The sequence below is a fragment of the Varanus komodoensis genome, unplaced genomic scaffold (assembly GCF_004798865.1).
Source record: "Varanus komodoensis strain SLA01 unplaced genomic scaffold, ASM479886v1 scaffold6_2, whole genome shotgun sequence".
Classification (NCBI taxonomy): Eukaryota; Metazoa; Chordata; class Lepidosauria; order Squamata; family Varanidae; genus Varanus; species Varanus komodoensis.
The window spans coordinates 18,006,665-18,017,121 of record NW_025336346.1 but is presented as its reverse complement, the minus strand read 5'-3'; the positions used below and the strand labels follow the sequence as shown (position 1 = coordinate 18,017,121).

General features: G+C 47.2%; 1 protein-coding gene across 1 annotated transcript; it reads left to right on the top strand.

The window, feature by feature from the left end:
- The first annotated feature begins 330 nt into the window (after positions 1-330).
- Positions 331-10,162, top strand: LOC123034276 (fibroleukin-like). The gene is made up of 4 exons (XM_044451521.1): positions 331-910; positions 6,271-6,315; positions 7,265-7,386; positions 9,049-10,162. Exons 1-4 carry the CDS (start codon positions 331-333, stop codon positions 9,640-9,642), a joined length of 1,341 nt encoding a protein of 446 aa, XP_044307456.1. The 3' UTR covers positions 9,643-10,162.
- Positions 10,163-10,457: the final 295 nt, after the last annotated feature.

Sequence of the window (10,457 nt, the reverse complement as noted above, 5' to 3'; positions counted from 1 at the left end):
CTTGTGCCTTTAATGTCAAGGCAAATTACAGGCCTTTCAAGCCAAGCCCTCTCGGTTGTGCGTGGAGCACTCACAAGGAAGACACTAATCACCAACACCCACAAAGGCCGAACTTTAACTGCTCGTGACAGGCCAATTTGCTGGACCGTCTCAAACACTCCTTTATCTGTGTTTGTGTCTCCCTCCTTTCCCTCCTCCTCTTTTCACACAGCTCCCCAATTTCTGTGAGCAGTTTGCTCCAGCCCATCCCGAGAGCGGAAATCCTGGCCTATAGACGCTCATTTGTGCAGACAGAAGAAGCCCTGTTGCGCTCACAGCTTCATCTCCTTCATGCAAGTTGGGGGCCTTTCTGGAGGCAGCAGCAGCAACAACAACAAAATGGAACTCTTATTCCCCTTCAGCAAGTGTTTCTGCCTCAGCTTCTTCATGATCGTTCCACTGCAAGAATCAGGGAGCCTGGATGCAGACAGCCCTGAATGTCACCAAAAAGATGGCCCCGCTTGCCCGGCATCTCTAGTGGCCATGCCTCTTCCTTCACCAGAAAACGGCTGCGATGGGTTGGGCAGCTGCAAACTCCGCGTTCTCGTGCCTGAAGGGCCGGTGATGCTGGAAGAGGTGCAAGACAGTCCGCCCAGGGAGCAGCAGATGGAGTTCAAGCAAACCCTCAAGCACCCAGGAGACCTCAGCAAGCAAAGCTCTTCTGGAATGAGGGCCCTGATAGACCGGCTCGGCTTGGCGGAAACCAAAATCGCTTCCTTGGCATCTAGCCTGCAGAAATTGCAGGAGGAGAGCAGGCTTCACGGGAGCCGCCTGGAGGAGCACATCCATGCCTTGGTGGCCCTGCTGCTGGGGATCTTGTCTGGCTGCAAGCTGCCTTGCAGTGAGTCGGTCCTGCAGACATCCATTCTCGGTGAGTGAGTATACGGGAACTCTCTCCGGCTCGTGCTGCAGTGGAGAGTGAGCAGGACGCCAGGGTAAGGATTTAAGGAGGGCCATCCTGTGGCCAGGGCAGTGCAAGGGCTGAATGATTCGGGCTGGATAGATGTGAGTGTTTGACAGGCACAAGGCCTCCACAGTAGAAGACAGCTGTGATCCATGTGAAGGATGGCATAAGGCACCAACGGGAGAGTTTGCTGACAGAACTGGGGGAAGAGGTGCTTTCCTCACATCAGGGGACCGCAGTCAAAGGGGGCCACCAGAGAGTCACACCCCCTTCCCCAGGCCCCACACATTTGCCCCTGTCTGGTCATCATCATCAGTCCATTTTCCCACCTTTACACATTTTTCCCATTGTAAAAAAGCTGAAATGCTTCCCCAGAGGCTTCACTTCCAGCAGTTACAACTTTAAGCCAAAACATGCTGGTGTTTGGCCCCATCCCTTTGGTGCCGCCCAAAATGGCAGTGCACCAATTCCTGAAAGCTTCTCTAAAATTGCATTTGGCCTGCGGGAGGGAAGAGGCTGAACACTCTGGATATAACATAGTCAGCCAAACTTCTGGGCAGAATAAACTGCGGACAGGATTCCACATGAGCTCCTCAGCTATGCAAATGCTGAAGGAAAATCACTGTTAAACCCTTCTCTCTTGGGGGCTTCTCGCTGAGGCTTTTACCACACTTGCAGGATTGTATGGGAGGGCCAGACACCAGTGCCTTTAGCTTGTGACTTTCCCATGTTTTCCCACCTCTTCCATCCTCTTTCTTTCCGGGAAAACAAAAATCCATTAAGGCCGAAAAGCCAGAATAGCTATTCAACACCTTTCGATGGCTCCTGCCGGAAACTTGCACATCCTGGGTTCCACGGGAACATGCAATTCTTTCTTCATTCAGTGCCTGACATTCTACAAAAATAAATCCATTTCTACCTTTCTAAAACTTCCCTTCCTAGCTAGGCTTCTGCTGCTGGACAAGGTCTGCACCTTGTCGTCCTGGCAGGAATTTCAGACAGCTGGACAGCAGGACTGTTAGAGGGGTTTGCTGCTGATGCTTATAGCTATCAGGCTGCCTCGTGCTGTAAAGCACACCATTATCTCTGTTGAACACATCTCCCACCACTGCTCAGCCAGCGTTTCCTCAGATGGGCTTTCAGATACTTCCCACCCCCACTCCACATCCTCCCTTTCGATTAAACTATCACAACAAAGAGAATAAGGACTTCTCTAAGTGAGGCTTTGGCTTGCAAATGCTTTGAGGAATTAAGATCAGCTTCTTTTACCTGTTTCCCCCACCCATGAGGCAGGGTGTCTCTTTTTCTACTTTTCCATGTGTTGCATCACACAACCACAAATTGTCACAGCAGAATTGTGACAAGCTTTTCATAGTGCAGTTTCTGGGTGATAATGGACATGCTGAACTGTATAAAAAGCTTCAGAAATAGTTACGAAGAACTGGAAAGGCTCTGGAGGAGGATGGCATTGTGCAAAACCTCTGCAAACTACCTTGAGTGAAGGTGCTGAAAGATGCTCCTCTCAGCAGGAAGCATTTTTCTGGCTGAAGCAGAGCCCCAAGGGCACCAGCAGGGCTAGGGAGCAGCAGAGGTCTCAATCCCTTGGCCATGGGGCATCTCACATGAGGAAAGCCAGACTGCCTACAACTCCTGGCTCTTTTGGTGGCAGGAACAAGGACCTCATGGAAATGTGACAACGTAAGTGGGACAAAAGCAGCAGAGGCCAAAATAGCAAAAAAAATACTAGCATATTTTAGCTTCCTATCAGTGACTAGGCCTTAGGAGAGACATTCATCTGTCAGACCTGGACATGTACCTATTCCTGTACCGTGTGGAGCATGTGATGTGTGTCCGATTTGAAGAACAAAGGTGGCAGTGTCTCAGTTTTTCCCCTGCCCATGGCTTGCCTCCCCATAGCCTGTCCCCATCTCCCACCCCTGCAAGCTTTGCTTTTCCCTCAGCTGCTCTCGCCTACTAGAAGCAAAGGCAGCTAGGAGAAAGGCATTCGCCCTTGGAAAGGCAGCCGAATGAGGTGGTGGCATGCTGAGGTGTGTTGGAAAAATTTGGATAAATCCTTGCAGAAAACGTTGCTTCTGTGTGCTTCTGTGTTATAAAATTAAACCTGAACTCCTTCTCAAAAGCATTGGCTTTCCAAGTCTAGTCACTATTTAATATTACTGTACCTTTAAGAAAATGGCTCTAGTTCTTCTTGCTGTAAACCAGAGCAGACAGGCCATTCAGTCAAATATACATTATATACATTCACAATGAAGCTAAATAATCCTTGTAGGAAGTATCTGTTTTGCTAGCCCTGTGCGTTCCACGTGCCCTGGCCATTCAGAATGGTGCGGATGCATTACTCAGGGTCTGAGTCTAGATGAGCTTATGAGTTCATGAAGTTTCTCAGTAGCCTGAATTTACATGTCTAAGCAGACCTGGAAATGGGTTCAAGTCTCTGGAAGTTACTCAACTGAAGTGTCAATACACTGCCATTAGAAATAGTGTAATCTTATTGTTACTTGTATGATTTGCTGATCTTCCTTTATCTTTTCTGTATATGATGACCTCAGAATTTTATTGTAATGTCTGCATTCTGTCATCAATTGTCCTGTACCTGGGAGGGTATAAAAACCCTGTAGTTGAATTGAAACCTCGCAGTCGAGTCCACCTCTGCCTGCCCGGTAATGCATTATCGTGAGTATGGACCCGCGGGGAACCTGGGCCAAACAATAAAGCAGCAGATGGTCTTAATGCTTGATCTTTCCCACGAACCCGAGTTTTATTTCCTCCTCACAAATTGAAATTCCAGGATTCTGACAGGTGCTAGAATGGATTGCGCCTCTTCGGGTTCAAGAAGCTTTTTGCAGTGTTCCCCCATATGAAGAATTCCCTTCACAGCTGGCAGAAGGCCCAGGCTGCAGCCTTCCTCCCTGATGCGCTCTTTTTCTGTTTGCAGGAAGGGTTGTTTTTCTGAATGCCTGGCAGGGCATGCATGTAGGAGAGCCAGCGTGGTGCGGTGATCAGAGGGGTGGACTGATCCTGGGCTCCCCTTGACCATGAAGCTCACTGTGTGACTTTGGACCAGTCACAAACTCTCAACGCAACCCATGTCACAGGGTTGTTGCGTGAGGACAGAATAGAGCACTGGAAGTTGCCTTGGGCTCCTCACAAAAGGAAAATAGGAGGGATAGAAATGCAGCAGCAGCACTAGGGCCCAAAGTGACATTCTTCCAAACAGGCCAACATGCTATAGTTCATTCTAACATCTTATTCTAAGCTGCCGCATGGCCTAAGACCTGAACCTGGAAAAGTTCCATTTTTAAAATCTCTCTCAGCCATATTTTCTGTGACTGGAGTAGAGCCAGATTTTAGTAAACCTTCTGGTCTAAACGCAGTTACCATGGCCTCAGGAGTGGAAAGCTTTGGCCAGCATATCTAACCCTTATTCAAGCAAGCTTTCTTTTCAGAAAGTAGACACCTCAAAACACTGGAAACGAAAGAAGATCCTGTAATGGAGTGTCAGGGTGAGAGATTGTACTAAATACATTGTGCTGGGACTCTTGACAGGAAACTGCATTCTGCTTACCCGAAGTAGCTTCCTTCCTCCTGCCGTTTTTTCCCTGTTCCAGGATAACTGGATACAAGACAACTATATGCCGTGATTCTCAATCTCATGCCTAGTGAATGCTACCTTGAGCATTAATGTTTTCATTTTTTATTCAATGGCACAGTTTCTAACCCTCATGGTTGAGCTGCACATATATTTTGACACCCAAGCCCTTTATATGCAGGCATGATTTATAAGGGCCAGAAGATATGCAGTGGCAGCAGACCCATCTGTTTAAACGCAAATCAGCCCTGTTGGGTGATTTTAAGGACTAAAGAAATGTATCATTGAAGGTTCTCCTGCCTGTGGCTGGACACCACTTCTCTCAGCTGGACTGAAACCCAGAGCAAGCCTAGCTAGGAAAGCTGCACCTGGGAGTAGGGGGACTGTGAAGGAGGGTTCCCAACTCCTCATCCATATGATCCCTTTGCCCTTTGAAATTGCACACATCTCACCCGAATTATATTCGTTTGGTAATTCTCATATTCCAAGTACAAGTCTGTTGCTGTCTTGTCTAATTGGTTCCTCATAAAGTTAAGGACAACTGCCTAAGCTTCCTGGTTTGTTTTGTCATTCTGAAACTTTGGTTTCTTCTGCAAATTTGAATACTTCTTTGTTCATCTGTAATTCCAAGTAACACTTTACATAATCTTAGGCTGTATCCTGTTGTTTGCTTCTTCCTGTATGATAACTTAAGGCCTTTTAAATGTTGCCTTTAAAACTCTGTCTTTACAAGCAGTGTTACAAGCAAGCGTTCGTTATCACAGTTTCCTCTCTTCGCATTTTGAAGGGAACAGACCATTTCTTGGCAAAAAAGCTCTTTAGTCACCGAAGGATATGCTATAAACGTGATCACCAGAGAATGGATCTCTGAGCATGCACAGAGCAGTTCATTGAACCCAGTCCAAACACTTCTTCCAGAACCCTTCTTTTGAGTATATCTGGGCTCGATCCTTTGGAAGGGCCTGTTTGGAAGCAAGCCCACCTCTTCTCCATATGGCTGCCTTCTAGCTGCCTGGCCCTCCTCTCCTGATGCTGTGTCACGGGCTCAAACATTGCACCAGGTTCCTCTGACTCGGAGAGCTTCTTCCCCTGCTCCCACCCGACACCCCTGCCTCTTGGCCATTCTCAGAACCCGCCTGAGCACAGGGCAGAGCCGCCTTGAGATAAGCACCTCCATTTCTTTTATCGCCAAGTATGGAGCCCCACATTCCCAAGCTCCCTCCACATTTGCCCTACCTTCCCTGTCTTGGAGTCCAGGCACCCGCCTCCTCATTCCCAACATACAGCAGGGGCACCTCCTCCTCTCTCTGCAGGGGAAGCTGCTCTTACTGAATATCTGCCTCTCATGCAAGGACCTCTGCAAGGGAGGGAGGGAGGGAGGGAGGGAGGGAGGCGAAAAGTGGCAACAGGGCCACATGAATCCATACTCACTTTCGCAGCATTCCAAGTGGTGAAGTGCACTAATTAGATCCTGCTGTCTAAATATGTAGGATATTGTGCTCCGAACATTCAGCAAAGCTGTGCAAGCATTAAAATTGCATTTAAGAAACTGTATGCTTCTGATGCCCTCTAGATGTGTTGGACTATAATTCCCATACTCCCCCAAGGTTGGGAAGGCCAGACTATAATAACAGTCCAAACTGACTGAGAATAATGGATGATGCTTCGTGGCAAGATGTGATTTCCTGTAACTCACTGACTGCAAATCCTTTTCCAGATTTAGGGAAAGAGCACAAGATTGAGAAGATGCCAGAACCTTCAGGTAAGTATAAAACTGTGTCGTCTCACCTTCCTGGGGATGATGTTGTTACAGCACCATTATTAACAGGCATGCTGCTTTTGGGGGTAAAGAGAGTCACACAAAAGAAATGATGCCACGTGCGCTTGGTCTTGCTGAGTCCAGTCCCCCCACTCCAACTTTCAACCACATATTGGATGCAAGATTGAAACAATTCAAACATGCGACACTCAGCCTGATCCATATGATGCTGATCTCTTAAATTAGACCATCCTTTATCATTGGCTCCAACAGTACAGCCTACTCAAACCTGGTGCCTTCCAGGTATGTTGTTGTTATTATTAATTAGACTTAATATCTTGCCTTTTTTCTTACAAAAAACTCAAAAGCAGTTTACATCATTCACCTCTCCTGCTCTCAGTCTTATCCCCACAACGACAGCCCTGTGAGGTAGGTTTGGCAGAGTGTCTGTGACTGGCCCAGAGTCACCCACTCGGCTTCATGGCAGAGCAGGGACTAGAACGCAGATCGCCTGAGTCCCAGTCCCATGCCCTTAACCACCACACCCATAGTGGCTGTCAGTGTTGCATGACAACTCCCAGCGTCCTTAACCAGCCAGGTCACTGGGGATAATGGGAGCTGTCCTCCAGCACATCTGACAGGCGCCAGGCTGGGAAAGGCTGCAATACTGGAGTTGTAGCAGACGACACAAGCAGCGGGTGCCGTGAGAGCTGGTCGCCAAGCACTGTGCTGCTCAGGATTTGGCTGAACAGGGCTGGTCTTGCAGTGCATCCTATACTTATCTTTCCTGTCACTGGGAGGCTTCTTTGCCTCATTCGCATCATAATAAAGTTAGTAGGTCCCCTTTGCTATGTTCCTAAAATGCCTGTATCACAGAAGGATTCCAAGATCGGGTGTTCCTGCTGCCAGACACCTTTTATTTACTGCCACCCTTTCTGCTGTCTGCTTCCAGTGGAACCCTCTAAAAATTCGGTGCACGTGTATCCTCGGGACTGCGCTGAGATCCACAAACAGGGCATCCAAGATAATGGGATTTACACGATCCAGCCCATTCCTCTCCGGCCACCCTTCGAGGTAAGGTAGATACTTTGAGATATATGTCTAATGAAGTAAGACACACACACCCTCAAGTGGGTCTCCACGTGCCCAAGGACAGCACGGCCACATCACATGTTCAACTCTTGAATCCACTATTGTGTGCTATGACACACATAAGCTGCACCCTTCACCGGATTTGCATTGTTCTATCTCCAAAGTAGACCTCTCCATTCCTTCTCCTCTACATAAAGGTTCTCATCATGGCACTTGCAGTCACCTCCAGTGGCACCAACAAAGATCTCCACTTCCTACCCCTCCAAAAAAAGTGCAATAAAAACATTTGACATTAGTCACCTTTCTCTCCACTTTTAGCCTCTAGTCTTGCTCTTTTCCGCCCTTCTACCCCTTAGTCTTCCTGTTTCCCTCACCATCCCAGTCTCCTCCCTTGCTTTTTCATTTTTTCCCACTCTTTAGCTTAGTCTTGACTAGCCAATCCCCACAGCAGCCAGTGTAACCAGCCACAGTCTCGACAGGAGCCATTTGTGATGGTGCTCACAATTTCTCAAATTCCCAGATGTGCTCAGCAATCCACAAAAGTTAATTATTAGAAGAGCTCTTGCTGGGCAAACAATGTATGTTTACTCAGAAGTTTACTTACCTGAGGTATACTATGTATTCATGGTACATAGCTTTTTCATAAGATATCCTATTTACAAAAACACAACACAACACCCTATTATAACAATCACACTAACAGATCAAATGGAATAGCCATAAGATAATCAGTTATTTGATGCACTTATTATCACATATTCAGTTCACAAAGGACTTCGCAAGCAGCATATAAAGAGCAGTTGCTAAGAATGCTAATAGTGTACAAAATCCTTATCATCCTTAATGTTTTATATTTTATTGCTATTTTATCTTATTGTATATTCCTATTTGTAACCCACCCAGGGAGGCTTATGGGTAATGGGACAGGATAAAAATCTAATAATTAAATGAATAAAATGATCAGCAATCCACCCACATTAAAACTCAGAGCAGAATGGCAGCTGGGTCAGCAGCAGTCCAGGGCTAGTTCATCCCCAGTCTTCCCAAACAGAATGTTTCCATCCTCACCAAATGACCAGCAATTGAGCCTGCCAGACTTTTTTCAGGGAGATGGAGTTAAACTTGCAGATTAAAAGTATCCATGCTTTACAGAATCATTAGAATCACAGCATTCCCGGGTGATTTATCAAGAATAAATTGTGTCCCTTCAACTGGGTATGTTTTGCACAGGTTATGGGAACTGTAGTTTAGTGGGAGAGATGGGAATTCTTTGTTGAAGATCTGTAACCCCTCTTTACAAGAGTTGCAGGGCTCCTGAGAGCAGGGACCTATTTAAGTATGTACTGATGTGCCTAGAAAGAAAATGCCTTCAGGATCAGCACTGACAGGAGGAAGCACCACCTCCAGCCCAGGATATGTTACCATGGAGTGGAGAAATCAGAGAAAGGGTTTTCTTTTGGAGGCTGAGAGAGCAGCCTTCTCCAACCTAGTATCTACCAGACATTTTGAATTACAGCTCCCATCATCCCTCATCATGTTGCTAGGGATGAAACTGAAATCCCAAACTTCTGGAATGCACCATGTTCAGGAAGGCAAGGCTGGGGGCTTCTGTCCCTTGATGACCCTCATGTTCTGCATTGCCAGGCATATTGTGACATGGTGGCAGATGGTGGTGGATGGACCATGATCCAACGCCGGCAGGATGGTACTGTGGACTTCAACCGAACCTGGCAGGAATACAGGCAGGGATTTGGAAGTCTGCAAGGTGAGCACTGGCTGGGCAATGAGTACCTCCACCTCTTAACTCGCGTTGGTCAGCATGTCCTGCGTATCGAGCTGGAGGACTGGCATGGTGTCAAGCGACATGCCATCTACCGCAAATTCAAAGTGGCCAGTGAGGCCCATCTGTATCGCCTGACTGCCCGCGAGTATCAAGGCAGTGCAGGCAATGCCCTAAGCTACAGCCGCAACTACAACCACGATCACAAATGCTTCACAACCTGGGACAGTGACAATGACAACTACCCCCTGGGCAACTGTGGTGCATACTATGGGGCAGGCTGGTGGTTTGACTCTTGCCTGGCAGCCAACCTGAATGGGAAGTACCACCATGGACGCTACAGTGGTGTGACCAATGGCATCTACTGGGGGACATGGTACATTCTGATTGATAAGAGGACCAACCAGAAGTACTCCTTCAAGAAAGTGGAGATGAAAACCAGGCCTGTCCACTTTTAAGAGGGATGTGATGGGTGTGAACTTGTGACACAGAAGGAGCCTGAGCAAGGAAAGTGAGATTGACTTGGCGAAACCAAGAAGAATGTGTGTAGGTTGGTAGAAAAGTAAGACCATCCCCTGCCTGGTACAGTTACCAAGCTACATGCAACTTTTTGTAACAAGCACCAAGCCTTGATCCTGCATCCAGCAACCTGAATGCCTCTTGCTGCCCTTCTTTTCCTCTCTCATATCCAGGACACAGGAAAGTTATAGGAAAATTTCTCCCCTCCTCCTGGTGGAATTCATTTCTGGCTCCGCATGCATTCCTGCAGTTGTTTGCAAATGGCTGCAATCTTATTTTAGCTGCTTTGAAACTTAGACTACTGTTATATCTGCTTCCCTGTATCACGCTTTGCTCCCCTAGGCAGTGGCACCACAAGTGAGGAGGTCCTGCATGGACATGGAGAGGGATTCCAAGCAGAGGAAGATGCTCCAGTCATGCATTACTAACCCTTATTCTTCCTAACTGCACCTTCAATTGGAATTTTCCTCCAAAGGGCTACAATGTGGAGTTCGAGAATGATCTGGATATCCCATTGCTGAGTATCCACAGAGGGACCAGGGCTGACTTACCTGGAAGCCCAGTTCTTTTACCCTAAACAGTAAACATTACAGGAATTAAGAGGTATGCTAAGTTATATAAGGGTGCTGGTGGAATTAATATGCTTTTCTTTGAGCACTGGAACAAAAATTTGTGCCAGCGATATCATTCACAGCTCTCAGATCCAGGGGAAGCCAAAGCTCAAATTTCTTTAACGTCTCTGTGGCTGGGAGGA

Bases quoted from the DNA above. Each gene is read 5' to 3' on its own strand.
- LOC123034276 (XM_044451521.1), top strand. From the start codon at position 331: ATGCAAGTTGGGGGCCTTTCTGGAGGCAGCAGCAGCAACAACAACAAA. The intron at 911-6,270 runs GTGAGTGAGTAT...ATCCTTTTCCAG, and splicing joins CCTGCAGACATCCATTCTCG to ATTTAGGGAAAGAGCACAAG. The intron at 7,387-9,048 runs GTAAGGTAGATA...CTGCATTGCCAG, and splicing joins CTCTCCGGCCACCCTTCGAG to GCATATTGTGACATGGTGGC.